Source organism: Diorhabda carinulata, chromosome 4, assembly GCF_026250575.1.
Source record: "Diorhabda carinulata isolate Delta chromosome 4, icDioCari1.1, whole genome shotgun sequence".
NCBI lineage: Eukaryota > Metazoa > Arthropoda > Insecta > Coleoptera > Chrysomelidae > Diorhabda > Diorhabda carinulata.
Genome location: NC_079463.1, coordinates 746,138 through 765,697, shown reverse-complemented (window position 1 = coordinate 765,697; position 19,560 = coordinate 746,138). Strand labels below are relative to the sequence as shown.

Below are 19,560 nucleotides of genomic sequence, written 5' to 3'. Positions count from 1 at the left end.
TTAATTTATTAAATAAATATTTTTATCAAAATTTACTATAATATATATGGCAACATCGTCTTTAAAACCTACTTCTTGCATTTTATGTTGAGGGTCGATGTTCGCTGATGACCGACAGATCGACGATCTCCGTACCGACTACGATTGCGATGTTGCCAACTCGAATTTTGAATAAAGCAAATGAGAAAATTACGTAAAATAGTAAAAATTGCAAAATAAGAAAAGTCTGTTTTTACGTGAAATTTAAAAGTAGGTAATTTTTTTGTTATATAATTCGATAAAAAAAAATAGAGAGATCATAAAAGGGTAGCCATTTTTAAATTTATACATAATTCTTCTCGTGGAAAGTGAGCCTATTTTTGATATTAATAAATTTTGCACTAATTATGTCCCTTTCTTTAAATAAAATAACGAAAATTTGGATTCTTTTATATAATGAGTAAGTTTTTTTGCAAATTTAAGCAAATTGAAAAAAAAAAACGTACAAAGATCTACTTAAAAAAAGTGTAGTTGGCAACGTTGTATGATTGTCCACGTTCAACATGCCAGCATTTTAGATAGATATTCATGCCAATTTATATCATTTTTGTTTTGAACTCTATTTTTTATTTATTCCATTTTAGGGGTAAAATGGAGGAACAAATTATAAAAGAAAATACGTTTAAGAAGTAGATAAATATTTATTCAAACACTATGTTAGTGAATTACAATGAAAATTTACTAATTCATTGATCTCAGTCGGTTTTAATATATACAGGGTAGCCAAATAAAGTTTATTCAATCTAACGTTACTAATAGATAAATACTTTTAGTCCTGGAAACAATTTCAATAAATATATTTTACTAATGTAATCACAGTGCTGTTTCATATATTTTTTTGAATAATTTCGAATATATAAACATTATTTTATAACGATTGAATCAAGTATATTTATCTAACTCTTCGGCTTGTAATAAAGGTTGTTTCATCGATTTTTTTTGCTCTAAATCCTCGGCTATACCCAATAGTATCTCTTTAAACACCAACGAATCGATATTTTTGGCTAAATAAACAAGAAACAACCAATCGGTGTAACTGTAATAATAAGAAACGTTCAACGCGTTCCAAGGATTCTGTTTACCAGGACAGGAATTAGAAAAAACTAATCTATTGAACCCCGTGCTTCTAGAATGGAAAATTATTGTTATCACCCTCCAAATGAGCCCTAAAATTGAACAAACGAAAAGAAAAATGAACCAGAACCAAAGGCCGGTATAAATTTTATCGTTTATAATGTTGAGCGCCATAACGCACATGGCATCGTGGTATTGGATGGAGCCAGAAGGACCGTACTTGTGGAAAGTGCATTTTGTTATCTAAAGCAAAAATAAAAATATTATAATACGGGGTGGGGCGTTACATTTGATTTATCACCTTGGGGAATACTTCGTCGAGTACGTCTACGCTGGAATCCAAACCTTGCGCCCATACAGTTGATCCCAAATTATTAAATCTGCCGCCCAAAAATTTGTCCGTTATGTAAAATTGTAAAACGACGTGGAGTAAATTGAGAATTTCGCATATCATCAATTTTACTGCCCAATATTTGTTGATATACATACCATCGATAAATAATTGTCGTACCTGGTTTATTTTTTGTTCCCTACAAAATATTTCATTGATATCTTATCACTATAAATCACTTCGTTGGTGAACAACGATCATATGTTGAGTTCAAGGTCAATCTGTACCCATATAGGATTGTATAATGATGACGAAAACGATTTAATGGTGGTTTTTTCATCTTTTTTTATTGATAACGTCGAAACTAACGGAAGTCTTGGATTGTTTCTCATATATAAATTGTAGGAGATAAAAAGATGTACAAAATGAGATATCAAACATCGGAATCGGATTATTAGTTTCTGAGAAAATGGGGTAAAACCAAAAAATAGAGCGATTTTCGCGCGCTTTTCAATTTCGTTGCCATAACAACGCCGGGATACGATTTAATTGGTGAACAACGATTCCACGTTGAGTTTTAGGCCAATCTGTACCCATATAGGATTGTATAATGATGACGAAAACGATTTAATGGCGGTTTTTTCATCTTTTTCTATTAATACCGTCGAAACTAACGGAAATCTTGGATTGTTTCTCATATATAAATTGTAGGAGATAAAAAGATGTATAAAAAGAGGTGTCAAACATCGCAATGGGACGATTAGTTCCTGAGAAAATGGGGTAAAACCAAAAAATAGAGCGATTTTCGCGCGCTTTTCAATTTCGTTGCCATAACAACGCCGGGATACGATTTAATTGGTGAACAACGATTCCACGTTGAGTTTTAGGCCAATCTGTACCCATATAGGATTGTATAATGATGACGAAAACGATTTAATGGTGGTTTTTTCATCTTTTTTTATTGATAACGTCGAAACTAACGGAAGTCTTGGATTGTTTCTCATATATAAATTGTAGGAGATAAAAAGATGTACAAAATGAGATATCAAACATCGGAATCGGATTATTAGTTCCTGAGAAAATGGGGTAAAACCAAAAAATAGAGCGATTTTCGCGCGCTTTTCAATTTCGTTGCCATAACAACGCCGGGATACGATTTAATTGGTCAACACCGATTCCACGTTGAGTTTTAGGCCAATCTGTACCCATATAGGATTGTATAATGATGACGAAAACGATTTAATGGCGGTTTTTTCATCTTTTTCTATTAATACCGTCGAAACTAACGGAAATCTTGGATTGTTTCTCATATATAAATTGTAGGAGATAAAAAGATGTATAAAAAGAGGTGTCAAACATCGCAATGGGACGATTAGTTCCTGAGAAAATGGGGTAAAACCAAAAAATAGAGCGATTTTCGCGCGCTTTTCAATTTCGTTGCCATAACAACGCCGGGATACGATTTAATTGGTGAACAACGATTCCACGTTGAGTTTTAGGCCAATCTGTACCCATATAGGATTGTATAATGATGACGAAAACGATTTAATGGCGGTTTTTTCATATTTTTTTATTAATACCGTCGAAACTAACGGAAATCTTGGATTGTTTCTCATATATAAATTGTAGGAGATAAAAAGATGTACAAAATGAGATATCAAACATCGCAATCGGATTATTAGTTTCTGAGAAAATGGGGTAAAACCAAAAAATAGAGCGATTTTCGCGCGGTTTTCAATTACGTTGCCATAACAACGCCGGGATTCAATTTAATTGGTGAACAACGATTCCACGTTGAGTTTTAGGCCAATCTGTACCCATATAGGATTGTATAATGATGACGAAAACGATTTAATGGCGGTTTTTTCATATTTTTTTATTAATACCGTCGAAACTAACGGAAATCTTGGATTGTTTCTCATATATAAATTGTAGGAGATAAAAAGATGTACAAAATGAGATATCAAACATCGGAATCGGATTATTAGTTTCTGAGAAAATGGGGTAAAACCAAAAAATAGAGCGATTTTCGCGCGCTTTTCAATTTCGTTGCCATAACAACGCCGGGATACGATTTAATTGGTGAACAACGATTCCACGTTGAGTTTTAGGCCAATCTGTACCCATATAGGATTGTATAATGATGACGAAAACGATTTAATGGCGGTTTTTTCATATTTTTTTATTAATACCGTCGAAACTAACGGAAATCTTGGATTGTTTCTCATATATAAATTGTAGGAGATAAAAAGATGTACAAAATGAGATATCAAACATCGGAATCGGATTATTAGTTCCTGAGAAAATGGGGTAAAACCAAAAAATAGAGCGATTTTCGCGCGCTTTTCAATTTCGTTGCCATAACAACGCCGGGATACGATTTAATTGGTCAACACCGATTCCACGTTGAGTTCAAGGTCAATCTGTACCCATATAGGATTGTATAATGATGACGAAAACGATTTAATGGCGGTTTTTTCATATTTTTTTATTAATACCGTCGAAACTAACGGAAATCTTGGATTGTTTCTCATATATAAATTGTAGGAGATAAAAAGATGTATAAAAAGAGGTGTCAAACATCGCAATGGGACGATTAGTTCCTGAGAAAATGGGGTAAAACCAAAAAATAGAGCGATTTTCGCGCGCTTTTCAATTTCGTTGCCATAACAACGCCGGGATACGATTTAATTGGTGAACAACGATTCCACGTTGAGTTTTAGGCCAATCTGTACCCATATAGGATTGTATAATGATGACGAAAACGATTTAATGGCGGTTTTTTCATCTTTTTTTATTAATAACGTTGAAACTAACGGAAATCTTGGATTGTTTCTCATATATAAATTGTAGGAGATAAAAAGATGTACAAAATGAGATATCAAACATCGGAATCGGATTATTAGTTCCTGAGAAAATGGGGTAAAACCAAAAAATAGAGCGATTTTCGCGCGGTTTTCAATTACGTTGCCATAACAACGCCGGGATACGATTTAATTGGTCAACACCGATTCTACGTTGAGTTCAAGGTCAATCTGTACCCATATAGGATTGTATAATGATGACGAAAACGATTTAATGGCGGTTTTTTCATATTTTTTTATTAATACCGTCGAAACTAACGGAAATCTTGGATTGTTTCTCATATATAAATTGTAGGAGATAAAAAGATGTACAAAATGAGATATCAAACATCGCAATCGGATTATTAGTTCCTGAGAAAATGGGGTAAAACCAAAAAATAGAGCGATTTTCGCGCGGTTTTCAATTACGTTGCCATAACAACGCCGGCATTCGATTTAATTGGTGAACAACGATTCCACGTTGAGTTTTAGGCCAATCTGTACCCATATAGGATTGTATAATGATGACGAAAACGATTTAATGGCGGTTTTTTCATCTTTTTTTATTAATACCGTCGAAACTAACGGAAATCTTGGATTGTTTCTCATATATAAATTGTAGGAGATAAAAAGATGTATAAAAAGAGGTGTCAAACATCGCAATGGGACGATTAGAGAAAATGGGGTAAAACCAAAAAATAGAGCGATTTCCGCGCGCTTTTCAATTTCGTTGCCATAACAACCCCGGGATTCGATTTAATTGGTGAACAACGGTCACATGTTTAGTATTAGGCCAATCTGTAGGTATTTAAAATTGTGTTATCATGACAAAAAGGCTTTAAAAGTGGTTTTTTGATATATTTTTGTTAATAACGTCGAAACTGAGTGTTAGCTTCTGAGAAAAACAGGAAAAACCGTAAAATAAAGCGATTTTCGCGCGAATTTTATTTAAGTTGCATTAATAACACCGATTTTTTCTAATTGTTGAAGAACAATCATATATTACTAATAATAGCTAACATCAAAGCCTTTTCGTCATCATAACGCAATTCTAAATCCCCACAGATTGGCCTAATACTAAACATATGATCGTTGTTCATCAATTAGATCGAAAATTAGTGTCGTTATGGCAGAACTGTCTTATTTTTCGAAAAAACGCCTAATTTCAAAGTTATTTCTAATTTTTCCTAGTCCTAGTTATCTAACGAAAACGTTCTATCTCTCATTTTGTAGATATTTCAATTTTTCTTAAATTAGATTTGAAAAATATTTCAATATTTTCATAAATTTCGAAGTTATTAGCAAAACTAACATCAAAGCCTTTTCGTCATCATAACGCAATTCTAAATCCCCACAGATTGGCCTAATACTAAACATATGATCGTTGTTCATCAATTAGATCGACAACCGGTGTCGCTATGGCAGAACTGTTTTCTTTTTTTCTCGAAAAAACGCCTAACTTTACAATTTTTTTTATAATTTTCTAGTTATCTAATCAGAACATTCTACTTTTCATTTTGTAGATATTCTAATTCTCGAAAAATAACAACAATAGTTGTTAATTACGTATATCGATTGTTTCGTCTAATGGGATGCGTTATAATAGCACAGGATCGGCTCTAGTGATACTATAAAATTTCAATAACAATCGTCTCTGATGAAAAAATAATTTTAAACAAAAAAAAATGTTAATATACACGGAGATAAATATGTTAATCTATTTTATTGGTGAATAATTCATGTGTTGCGATCGTAATAAACGATAAAGATTTATGTTCAATAAAAAAATAATTGAATATTCACCATAATTATTGTGCGAATACGTAAAACATGAATTTATGAATATATAAAGTGTTTACTACGACATACCTCGTTGATTTCGACGGAATGTTATTACTACCGACTTTTATTTCTTTTTCTTGTAAAGAAAACGCCGAATACCTCAAACTGTCAACTAAATATCTTAATCTCCCACCTGAAATTAATAAAAATTTATAAATCTGGACTTGTATTTATTTACGATAATTTTAGATGTTGTGTAATCTAAAAGAAGAAACTCCAGAACACGTTTTTTCTTTAAATTTCTGTTGGATGTACCAAAATTTTTGTTGTGCTGTATTCCTGGATCCACCTCTGACGTCTAGATCAGTTCTTCTTCTTTTTTCATCGCCTTATCCGTTTAGAACGTTAGCTATTAACGAGGCCATTCTTATTTTGTTGATCAAAATCTCGTTTTCAACCAAAAATATGATATTATCAATTATACAGTGTGTCCACGTAAGTTTTGGCAGCATACGGGACATAACTTTTTTATTATTAATTTTACGAAAAAAAGTTATTCTTTATAAAAAGTTCTAAATGGTCCAAAACCTAAAGTTCGATCATCAGATGTTGAATTTTTTCAGTCGTATACGAGGTTTGTCAAAAAATGTGATTTTTGATTTAAAGTGCCTTTCTTTTTGACAATATCAAAAATTGTTATAAATAAAAGATGTTTAGAATTGAAAATAGCTTTCAAATTGTTTATTTACATTAAAAAAAATATTTTTTTCTACATTTTCTCTACGATTAAGTTGGAAATTTAAGTTTGCACATTAATGCATTGCATTTATTCATTATAAATTTGATTAAAAAATTCTAAATAAACATTTAAAAACAATTATTATCCAGTGCATCCCAGATTAATTATGCATATTGTCAAAAAGAAAGGTACTTTGAAGCAAAAATCATATTTTTTGACAAACCTCGTATACGACTGAAAAAATTTAACATCTGATGATCGAATTTTAGGTTTTGGATCATTTAGAACTTTTTATAAAGAATAACTTTTTTTCGTAAAATTAATAATAAAAAAGTTATGCCGCCAACTTACGTGGACACACTGTATATAGCTCATTATCTCGTAAAGGAAGCATTTTTCGAAAAAATACGTAGAGACCTTTTTTGTGCAAATTATCACGTTGTACAAATTTGTTTATATACATTATATTGAAATTTTCAACCCATTCCACGTTATTGACGAAATAAAAATTTTCCGGGAGTTTTCACAGCCGCTGGCGTGCAAAATAATTTTTTTTCCAAAAACCCGGGAAGGATGTTGATACAGATTAGTTTATACTAAGTTATTTACGCATATTGTCAAAAAGAAAGGTACTTTGAAGCAAAAATCATATTTTTTGACAAACCTCGTATACGACTGAAAAAATTTAACATCTGATGATCGAATTTTAGGTTTTGGATCATTTAAAACTTTTTATAAAGAATAACTTTTTTTCGTAAAATTAATAATAAAAAAGTTATGCCGCCAACTTACGTGGACACACTGTATATAGCTCATTATCTCGTAAAGGAAGCATTTTTCGAAAAAATACGTAGAGACCTTTTTTGTACAAATTATCACGTTGTACAAATTTGTTTATATACATTATATTGAAATTTTCAACCCCTTCCACGTTATTGACGAAATAAAAATTTTCCTGGAGTTTTCACAGCCGCTGGCGTGCAAAATAATTTTTTTTTCCAAAAACCCGGGAAGGATGTTGATAAATATCAGTTTATACTAATTTATTTATGCATATTGTCAAAAATAAAGGTACTTTGAAGCAAAAATCATATTTTTTGACAAACCTCGTATACGACTGAAAAAATTCAATATCTGATGATTGATTATTAGGTTTTGGACCATTTAAAACTTTTTATAAAGAATAACTTTTTTTCGTAAAATTAATAATAAAAAAGTTATGCCGCCAACTTACGTGGACACACTGTATATAGCTCATTATCTCGTAAAGGAAGCATTTTTCGAAAAAATACGTAGAGACCTTTTTTGTACAAATTATTACGTTGTACAAATTTGTTTATATACATTATATTGAAATTTTCAACCCCTTCCACGTTATTGACGAAATAAAAATTTTCCGGGAGTTTTCACAGCCGCTGGCGTGCAAAATAATTTTTTTTTCCAAAAACCCGGAAAGGATGTTGATAAATATCAGTTTATACTAATTTATTTATGCATATTGTCAAAAATAAAGGTACTTTGAAGCAAAAATCATATTTTTTGACAAACCTCGTATACGACTGAAAAAATTCAATATCTGATGATTGATTATTAGGTTTTGGACCATTTAAAACTTTTTTTAAAGAATAACTTTTTTTCGTAAAATTAATAATAAAAAAGTTATGCCGCCAATTTACGTGGACACACTGTATATAGCTCATTATCTCGTAAAGGAAGCATTTTTCGAAAAAATACGTAGAGACCTTTTTTGTGCAAATTATCACGTTGTACAAATTTGTTTATATACATTATATTGAAATTTTCAACCCCTTCCACGTTATTGACGAAATAAAAATTTTCCGGGAGTTTTCACAGCCGCTGGCGTGCAAAATAATTTTTTTTTCCAAAAACCCGGAAAGGATGTTGATAAATATCAGTTTATACTAATTTATTTATGCATATTGTCAAAAATAAAGGTACTTTGAAGCAAAAATCATATTTTTTGACAAACCTCGTATACGACTGAAAAAATTCAATATCTGATGATTGATTATTAGGTTTTGGACCATTTAAAACTTTTTATAAAGAATAACTTTTTTTCGTAAAATTAATAATAAAAAAGTTATGCCGCCAACTTACGTGGACACACTGTATATAGCTCATTATCTCGTAAAGGAAGCATTTTTCGAAAAAATACGTAGAGACCTTTTTTGTACAAATTATTACGTTGTACAAATTTGTTTATATACATTATATTGAAATTTTCAACCCCTTCCACGTTATTGACGAAATAAAAATTTTCCGGGAGTTTTCACAGCCGCTGGCGTGCAAAATAATTTTTTTTTCCAAAAACCCGGAAAGGATGTTGATAAATATCAGTTTATACTAATTTATTTATGCATATTGTCAAAAATAAAGGTACTTTGAAGCAAAAATCATATTTTTTGACAAACCTCGTATACGACTGAAAAAATTTAACATCTGATGATCGAATTTTAGGTTTTGGATCATTTAGAACTTTTTATAAAGAATAACTTTTTTTCGTAAAATTAATAATAAAAAAGTTATGCCGCCAACTTACGTGGACACACTGTATATAGCTCATTATCTCGTAAAAGAAGCATTTTTCGAAAAAATACGTAGAGACCTTTTTTGTACAAATTATCACGTTGTACAAATTTGTTTATATACATTATATTGAAATTTTCAACCCCTTCCACGTTATTGACGAAATAAAATTTTTTTTTCCAAAAACCCGGGAAAGGACGTTGATACAGATCATTTTATACTAAATTATGATGAAATAGAAACTAAATTTAAAAAATACTAGCCTTCTAACTTTTTCCACAGCAAATGGGTTAAATAAAACATCAGTCCTTGAAAAAATAACACGAATGGTACCCATTGATAATAAGCGTGATGAATAACTGGTTCGTTAGAATCGATCCCGTACGGTCCAACACCTGGATGCGCCAAATTACCTGTATCCAATAAATTAGCATCCATGGCTTTTATCTAAAAACCATTTTAATTGATAACGATGATTAATAAGGTATCCGGGAAGTTAAAACACAAAAATTTCACATGCACATATCTGATTTAGTATCGAATTTTTCTTTTTCTACAAATTATTTTAATATTCTGTCGTTCGATAAGAAAAATTCGGTTTTATAAGATGAATTAGGGCTGGTAATGATGTAGGGTTCAAATTTTTGATCAATCCGGATCGTCGTGGCATAAATTTTGCAATTTACTACATGCGACGCGCTAATACATTGCTTACGTCACCAGCGCCGATCGATTTCCGCCCGACAACTTAAATCAGCGTCTACACCGCGTTGTTTACGATTCCAAACGTTCGTATTAACCGGTTAAATGACTAAAATAATTGTTCGGTGTAGTAACAGTATTATTTTAGGAAGAACCCCGGTATATAGGACTGTACACGTGGAAATACACGCGTGTTTATAAAGAAGTTTTCTTATTGAACGACTTAACTAATATTTCGATGGGTTTTTACGTAAACGGTGCTCGGAATTTTTCGATAGAAAAGTGCGAAAGCGAAATGGTTTTTTTTTCTGCGAAATTAGCATGCGAAACATGCCTTATCAACTATTTTCTAACCTCAAACATTTGTTCTAAACGATCTTTGGATATATTCACATAAGGCTGCAATAAAATTACAAATAAATAATTATTATTACAATAAAACGTGTTGTTTACTAAATAAATTATAAAATTGTAATACCGCATATACGAGGACTGGTTAAAAAATAATTAAATCAATTTAGTTCATGTGAATTAACCTGAAATGTATACGCGCTGTATAAAATTAGTAATTTTCTTACCACAGTGAAGGTAGTAGTGAAAAAACAAAATGTATTCATCACGTGATCGGGGACCCCTTTGTCAGATATGCATCTGATGTGTTCTCCTATATATTGCCTTGACGTTACTAAAATGGACCCGACCAAAAAAAAGATCACGGTTGCTTTGTAATGCAATTTGAATACCCAATTGTCGATTATATATCGCTGGGGTTTGATCTTGATGGTACCTTTCAGGTCTCCGAACGTTTTTAGCAAACTCATTTTGGGGTTATGTTAAATCTGAAACGAGAAATTTGCTTCAATCACAAATGCATTCATATCTTCTGAACTGTTGGTTGTAATTGTTTATATATATGTTCAATATATAGAGCAACGATTAAACTATAAATCTTGAAAATTTCATCTTTGTATACTAAGTAGTTTTTGAGATACAAAGCGTCAAAGTTAAAATTTGATTTTTTTTAGTAGCGCCCAATTTACACTCCCATATCTCCCCTAACGGATTCCTCAATGCATTCATGATTTTTTTCCTTATACTTATATCCGTTTTAAATGTAAATTTGTAAATATGACATTTGTAGGGACGCTATTTCGGTCTAAATGATTTTTGAAATGAATCAAAATCAAATATTTTCTAATCTCAATCTAAATCATTATTTAAACGAGAAAAAACCAAACCAATATATTTCTAATACACATAATTCTTGTTGGAGGTATTCATCAAATGTTTTTCAATAACTTTTTATCGAAAAAAAAATTGTTTTTGAAGAAACTGTGCTTGGAAAGACAAGAAACAATCCAAAGACTATTTTGGATACTGAAAATGCATTTGACTATATCGTTCATATCTTTTAAATTATTTGATGTACATTTTTATATATACCATCATCGATAGATAAACAGTCAATCTATACATAGTGAAATTTTGAATTGTTTGTGCTTATTACTTTTCGAGATACAGAGCGTTAAAGTTAAAATTTGATTTTTTTAAGTAGCCCCCATTAGACACTCCCATATCTCCCCTAACGGATTCCTCAATGCATTCATGATTTTTTTCCTTATACTCATATCCGTTTTAAATGTAAATTTGTAAATATGACATTTGTAGGGACGCTATTTCGGTCTAAATGATTTTTGAAATGAATCAAAATCAAATATTTTCTAATCTCAATCTAAATCATTATTTAAACGAGAAAAAACCAAACCAATATATTTCTAATACACATAATTCTTGTTGAAGGTATTCATCAAATGTTTTTCAATAACTTTTTATCGAAAAAAAAATTGTTTTTGAAGAAACTGTGCTTGGAAAGACAAGAAACAATCCAAAGACTATTTTGGATACTGAAAATGCATTTGACTATATCGTTCATATCTTTTAAATTATTTGATGTACATTTTTATATATACCATCATCGATAGATAAACAGTCGATCTATACATAGTGAAAATTTGAATTGTTTGTGCTTATTACTTTTCGAGATACAGAGCGTTAAAGTTAAAATTTGATTTTTTTTAGTAGCCCCCATTAGACACTCCCATATCTCCCCTAACGGATTCCTCAATGCATTCATGATTTTTTTCCTTATACTCATATTCGTTTTAAATGTAAATTTGTAAATATGACATTTGTAGGGACGCTATTTCGGTCTAAATGATTTTTGAAATGAATCAAAATCAAATATTTTCTAATCTCAATCTAAATCATTATTTAAACGAGAAAAAACCAAACCAATCTATTTCTAATACACATAATTCTTGTTGGAGGTATTCATCAAATGTTTTTCAATAACTTTTTATCGAAAAAAAAATTGTTTTTGAAGAAACTGTGCTTGGAAAGTCAAGAAACAATCCAAAAACTATTTTGGATACTGAAAATGCATTTGACTATATCGTTCATATCTTTTAAATTATTTGATGTACATTTTTATATATACCATCATCGATAGATAAACAGTCAATCTATACATAGTGAAAATTTGAATTGTTTGTGCTTATTACTTTTCGAGATACAGAGCGTTAAAGTTAAAATTTGATTTTTTTTAGTAGCCCCCAATTTACACTCCCATATCTCCCCTAACGGATTCCTCAATGCATTCATGATTTTTTTCCTTATACTTATATCCGTTTTAAATGTAAATTTGTAAATATGACATTTGTAGGGACGCTATTTCGGTCTAAATGATTTTTGAAATGAATCAAAATCAAATATTTTCTAATCTCAATCTAAATCATTATTTAAACGAGAAAAAACCAAACCAATCTATTTCTAATACACATAATTCTTGTTGGAGGTATTCATCAAATGTTTTTCAATAACTTTTTATCGAAAAAAAAATTGTTTTTGAAGAAACTGTGCTTGGAAAGTCAAGAAACAATCCAAAAACTATTTTGGATACTGAAAATGCATTTGACTATATCGTTCATATCTTTTAAATTATTTGATGTACATTTTTATATATACCATCATCGATAGATAAACAGTCAATCTATACATAGTGAAAATTTGAATTGTTTGTGCTTATTACTTTTCGAGATACAGAGCGTTAAAGTTAAAATTTGATTTTTTTTAGTAGCCCCCATTAGACACTCCCATATCTCCCCTAACGGATTCCTCAATGCATTCATGATTTTTTTCCTTATACTCATATTCGTTTTAAATGTAAATTTGTAAATATGACATTTGTAGGGACGCTATTTTGGTCTAAATGATTTTTGAAATGAATCAAAATCAAATATTTTCTAATCTCAATCTAAATCATTATTTAAACGAGAAAAAACCAAACCAATCTATTTCTAATACACATAATTCTTGTTGGAGGTATTCATCAAATGTTTTTCAATAACTTTTTATCGAAAAAAAAATTGTTTTTGAAGAAACTGTGCTTGGAAAGTCAAGAAACAATCCAAAAACTATTTTGGATACTGAAAATGCATTTGACTATATCGTTCATATCTTTTAAATTATTTGATGTACATTTTTATATATACCATCATCGATAGATAAACAGTCAATCTATACATAGTGAAAATTTGAATTGTTTGTGCTTATTACTTTTCGAGATACAGAGCGTTAAAGTTAAAATTTGATTTTTTTTAGTAGCCCCCATTAGACACTCCCATATCTCCCCTAACGGATTCCTCAATGCATTCATGATTTTTTTCCTTATACTCATATTCGTTTTAAATGTAAATTTGTAAATATGACATTTGTAGGGACGCTATTTCGGTCTAAATGATTTTTGAAATGAATCAAAATCAAATATTTTCTAATCTCAATCTAAATCATTATTTAAACGAGAAAAAACCAAACCAATCTATTTCTAATACACATAATTCTTGTTGGAGGTATTCATCAAATGTTTTTCAATAACTTTTTATCGAAAAAAAAATTGTTTTTGGAGAAACTGTGCTTGGAAAGACAAGAAACAATCCAAAGACTATTTTGGATACTGAAAATGCATTTGACTATATCGTTCATATCTTTTAAATTATTTGATGTACATTTTTATATATACCATCATCGATAGATAAACAGTCAATCTATACATAGTGAAAATTTGAATTGTTTGTGCTTATTACTTTTCGAGATACAGAGCGTTAAAGTTAAAATTTGATTTTTTTTAGTAGCCCCCATTAGACACTCCCATATCTCCCCTAACGGATTCCTCAATGCATTCATGATTTTTTTCCTTATACTTATATCCGTTTTAAATGTAAATTTGTAAATATGACATTTGTAGGGACGCTATTTCGGTCTAAATGATTTTTGAAATGAATCAAAATCAAATATTTTCTAATCTCAATCTAAATCATTATTTAAACGAGAAAAAACCAAACCAATCTATTTCTAATACACATAATTCTTGTTGGAGGTATTCATCAAATGTTTTTCAATAACTTTTTATCGAAAAAAAGTTTGTTTTAGAAAAAACCGCGCTTTTAAACTTCGATAACTATCCAAGATGTATTAAACTGCATTTCAATAAATAGTTTATATTTTTTAAACCAGTTAATGTATTTGCCACACTCTCTATATACGTTTTAATTTTTTTAAAATTCACCAGTTTTCGAAATACTATGTGCTATATGTCAATTTTTGTTTCATTGGTTTCTTTTTATTAAAAGCTTCCATTTTGTCTCATAGACACTTCAATGCGTTTATGATTTTCTGTCTAATATACACTAAATCCAAGATAAAAATATTGCCGATGGTAATGGCAAGAATTTAAACTACCAATAAAATGTTAAATTAAAATATTAAAAAATAAGAAAAATAAAAATTGCAATCAGCGTGACTCGAACCGGCAACCTCCCACATTCGAGTCTTGTACTCTAACCACTACGCTACGAAGACTTTACTAATAATTTTCTTAATACCCTACTAATTAAGCAATGTTTCAATAGACGTTATTGCGTAGACTTTTACGCACTCGAAAATACACGACTTTACGCACTGTAGTAAAAAATATAGTTGAAAATTACACCTTTTCTTTCTTATAATTATATGAGATATAGTATATTATAATTGAAACAAAACTTACCTTACGTTGAAACACTATTTTTTGCGTATTGAAAAATACAAACCCAATTTTCGGTCAGTACTCAAGTTATTTTAACCGATAAACTAATTGTATATTAATGACAGTATTTTATCGAATTTAAACATACCTCATTACACAATTTCGATGTTATTTAGTTTCAAAAATCTAGTTGAAAATATTTAATATATACATAGTTTAGTTACATATATATAACACGATTTAAAACGATATAAACTTTGATCTTGCATTGAGAAAACAACTAATAAACTTAAAGCGATGATACGGACTTTGTTTTATAGATAATCTACTTCATTTGAATACCAGTCAGTCAAAATGTATCATAATTTTTAACGATCTACGAAAAAAAAAATAATAACTATAATATTATGCAATAATTTATTGTTAATTCAAGAGAAAAAACCGGTCCCATAAAACTACAATTCATTCCCGAATTTTAAACAGCTTAATTGCAACATGTTAATAACTATGTACTATCGTGTACGAAGTTAGCTACTTAAGTTTTACGATATGGCAACACTGTTGTGGATACGTCAAATCTGACATTGTCATACTATTTGACTTATTCACAGATATAGAAACTAAATATTTGATACATTTATGATCTACGATAAATAAAAACAATAATAAAGAACGCACCTGTCAAGTTTGATTAATTTAATATGTAAAACGAAACGACTTACTCGGAACACATCACTTTTGAAAATGTGTTATCTAATATTTAAATTGTTTTCGCCTGGTTGAGAATCAACAATGTAAATTATAATTGTTGATTAAGTAACAACATTTTAATAGTTTTGTTATTAGAGGAACTTCGGTTGTGGTTTTTTTTTTGAATAAACGAAATTTTTACAATCGGAAAACAATTAATCTATTAACATGCTACGCCCTCTAACAATCCCGTTGCTAATTAAATTACTTGGAATTTATATATTTCGAATCAAGTTTCATAACAAAAGTCCCACTCTTCCCCATCTCTTATACGAAGAACTTATACTCATTTGTGACATCTGACAACAATGTATAATAAAATCTCGTAAACTTAAATTGTGCAGGACTTGTCAAAAATACTCTGTATATTATTTATTTTGTTATCGAAATGAAAATAAATGTAAACTTACTTACCTATGAGAAGTAATTGTTTTGATCAGAACGTAATAGACGAACCAGCATCACTGGGAAAATATTAGTAATCAAAATTACAAATTGTGTTTTGAAGTCTGAAACTGAGGCTGGCGGCCTATTAATCCCGCTTGTTATAATTTAACTCTTAAAAACGATGGCGAAGCTCAGATGTCATCAATTAGACTCCAATTGAATTTTTTATTTGAAGACGCCTTAAGGCATGCGCAGGATATTGTAGATACCATTCTTTATTTTCGTATTTCAAATGTTTGATAAGATATAAGATTGTTTTCTTTAGAACAAATCCAATTTGATAAATTGTATATTAATATAATATTACGATATGTATTTTTTTCAATATAAAATCAAACTTTTAATAAAAGGTTAATGTCTGGTGAAGGAACTTTTAACTTTCGAGGGTTATAATTAATTTATATTGTTGAGTAGACAAATATACAGGGAGTAGTTGAAAAATATAGAACGTAATATGTCTGGGACAGTAGTTAGTGTTGTAACCACGTTTTTTCGGACAAAAATATGAATAATTGAATCATATAAATCAGTTTTAAGCTTTTTTTAATTATAAAAAAGTGTTTTGGTAATTATTTCACGTTGTTTTTTAACAATTTTTCGTTGTTTCGATTGATTATTGCTGGTGCAGAAGGAAAATAATGCGTCCGAAGTAGTATTTCGTATCGTAAATAGATTTTTAACCAATTAGTAAAAAAAAATCACAATTTATTTGATACAAAACTTAATAAATGTTGCAAGTCAACTAATTTTCTCTTGTACCTCGTATATTTAAACTATTTTACATAATTATATGTTGGTAAAAACATTTATAATAAAAAAACTAGATATTTATTAGACGATAGTTTTTTTTCGGTTCGCTAAACTCAACCTCTCGAGTGTGGGTAATTTTTCTAGATTAAATCGACTCAATTTTTTACAAAAAAAAATTAACATTCAAATTGCGAACGATAAGATTGAAACCTATTATCAATTTCTGATGAACGATTGGAAATTCTGACGATTAATAATTACAAACTTGTTACTAAAGATTAATTAGAAAAGTGATTAAATGGAATTATTTTCATAATTTTGCGCAATGTCCAAAATGTCATTAATTTCAATAAAAAAAAAACTTCGTGTTTACTAAATTTATCCTCTATATTTCTCTCCAAATCTGGCAACGTTGTTCGAATATATAAACTCGTATTTGCTGTGTGACGTGCATAATTTTTTATAGTGAGAGATACATGGGAGAATGCCTGCCATTAAAAGGAATTTATTACTACCAATAACGTTGTATGTGTCAAGATAATTGTACTTTTAGTTTACTAGAAGGAAATAACATCATACAATAATAAAGAAAATATTATTCTTAATTGTAGTAGTGGCAGATAGAATAATTTCAATTGGTGACGTAATTCTTCGCGTTGATGTCAATTTTGTAATAACAAAGCGAAAACTTTTACACTATTTTACAAATCTATTATTATAATACCGATGCGTTTCTTGTTAATTTTCCATGATTAAAACTTTTAAATAAAATTATTGTTATGAGATTAAAAACATTTTGGTTCTTAGCAATTCTTTAGTCAATTTGGCAACGTTGTAAGCGACTTTTAGTGTTAAGATACAACACAAAGGTGACATTCCTTTAGCGGCTCGCTATTTACCGTTCCACGAAATGTCGTTAAAATTCAACTCGAACATACAGCCACTGGATTTTTTACGATACTCGACTTTTCTTCTTTTTTATCTATTTCCACTACCCGTTTAGTAACGAAATGCAAATCATCAACTCTGCAACCAGTTTATGTTTCTCTTCTTCTTTTTTTTTCAATATCCACCGCGTCTACTGAATTCGTAATAGATTGAAGAATAAATTTTAATATATTTTTACATTGTTGTTTTTAATTTGTAATAAAAATAAAATAATAAAAACTTGATTAAACTATCAAAGATGAAGTAGTGAATAGGAAATAAAATTTTTATAGTAGGTGTATATACGAGATTTCGTTATAGAAAAATGTTTCGCTCTGTTATACCTTCTAGAATTAGATTTGTGGTTTTTCTACAACGGCTACACTTCAACTTTTCACTTCTTAGACTCTTTTTGTATGTTTTTTCTATGAATCGTCTCGATTTCATCTCTATTTTTGATTTAAAATTAGTTATTATTATCAAGAAAAACAAAATAATATATGTAAACGAAATTTAAGCACGTCATTGGTCTGGACCGGAAGTCAAAACTAACTGCCATTTTGTTTACAAAACTAAGAGCTATTAAGAAGACAGTAATGGCTTATAGAAACTTTAATTATGACTATTTTGGAAAAAAAATATATGATTAGTATCAGGTTGCGAAGTCAGAACTCATAATTAAATATATTTTGTAAATTATGACTCCTTTTAACTTGCATTTCCACTTCTATGAGCTGCAAAACCTTGTCGTTGATGAAATGGTTCAATAAATAAGACTTTCTCCGTAGATAAACATTTTATTGCATATTTTATATAAAACTATTATTTAATGTCTATTTTAATTTTAGTTTTAATATTTTATCATAAATAAATATGATTTTACTAATAAAATGATGACAATTTCGTCACATAATTTTTTATTAATCATTTAGTAAAGTACGTTGAGTAAGCGAAGTTAGAATTAAAAATATTTTTCTGTTGACTCACAAATTTCCAACTAATATTACGAGGTGACCTTGAAAGATTCATTCATTTCTATGACTATAGAAAAATTTCACAAATTTTCATTATTCACATCATTTTCTTGAATTAAATATCTAAAAAAATAGTTCCAGATAACTTGTCACGTGATCCTCAAAAATAGTACGGGTCCACCAAGGTTACTAGAATAAGGGAAGGTTTGTGACATGCGCATGTTTTTGTAAACAAACGATCAGCTGGTAGAACACTAGCTACGTCATTACGTTTACATTTTTGTTTTGTTTATATTTTTATGTCAAACAGAATTTCACTAACATTATGTTCGAGTTATTGGGATGCGTGTAGTCTATTTCTGATCTGGCTATATAAACGAATATATTTCCAACGAATTCACAGCTGTGAAGAATCGGTGACGTCACTTGTCTACTGCGCATCTTGTTATTGTCACAAACCTTCTATTATTCTAGTAACCTTGGACACAACTGTCTGAAGCACGAACATGGATAATTTTCGACAACGTTGTCAGATTTATGTCGATTTTTCGAGAATACATGTCGGAAAGTAC

General features: G+C 29.7%; 1 protein-coding gene across 12 annotated transcripts in view; it reads right to left on the bottom strand.

Moving 5' to 3' along the window:
* Nucleotides 1–660: 660 nt before the first annotated feature.
* The window catches only part of LOC130892373 (innexin inx7), a 34,431-nt gene continuing 15,531 nt past the window's right edge, over nt 661–19,560 (bottom strand). For 2 of the 12 annotated variants that reach the window (XM_057797771.1, XM_057797767.1), the window contains exons 2-7: nt 10,636–10,896; nt 10,412–10,456; nt 9,619–9,802; nt 6,157–6,262; nt 1,415–1,643; nt 661–1,356 (exon numbers count right to left, since the gene is read on the bottom strand). In XM_057797771.1, the coding sequence (XP_057653754.1) occupies nt 922–1,356; nt 1,415–1,643; nt 6,157–6,262; nt 9,619–9,802; nt 10,412–10,456; nt 10,636–10,878 (1,242 nt within the window). In that variant the 5' untranslated portion in view covers nt 10,879–10,896 and the 3' untranslated portion in view covers nt 661–921. Of the gene's footprint in view, nt 1,357–1,414; nt 1,644–6,156; nt 6,263–9,618; nt 9,803–10,411; nt 10,457–10,635; nt 10,897–15,161; nt 15,692–15,818; nt 15,889–16,304; nt 16,592–19,560 lie in introns of those variants that run through there. The other 10 variants (XM_057797777.1, XM_057797773.1, XM_057797768.1 and 7 more) reach the window with 9 other exon arrangements.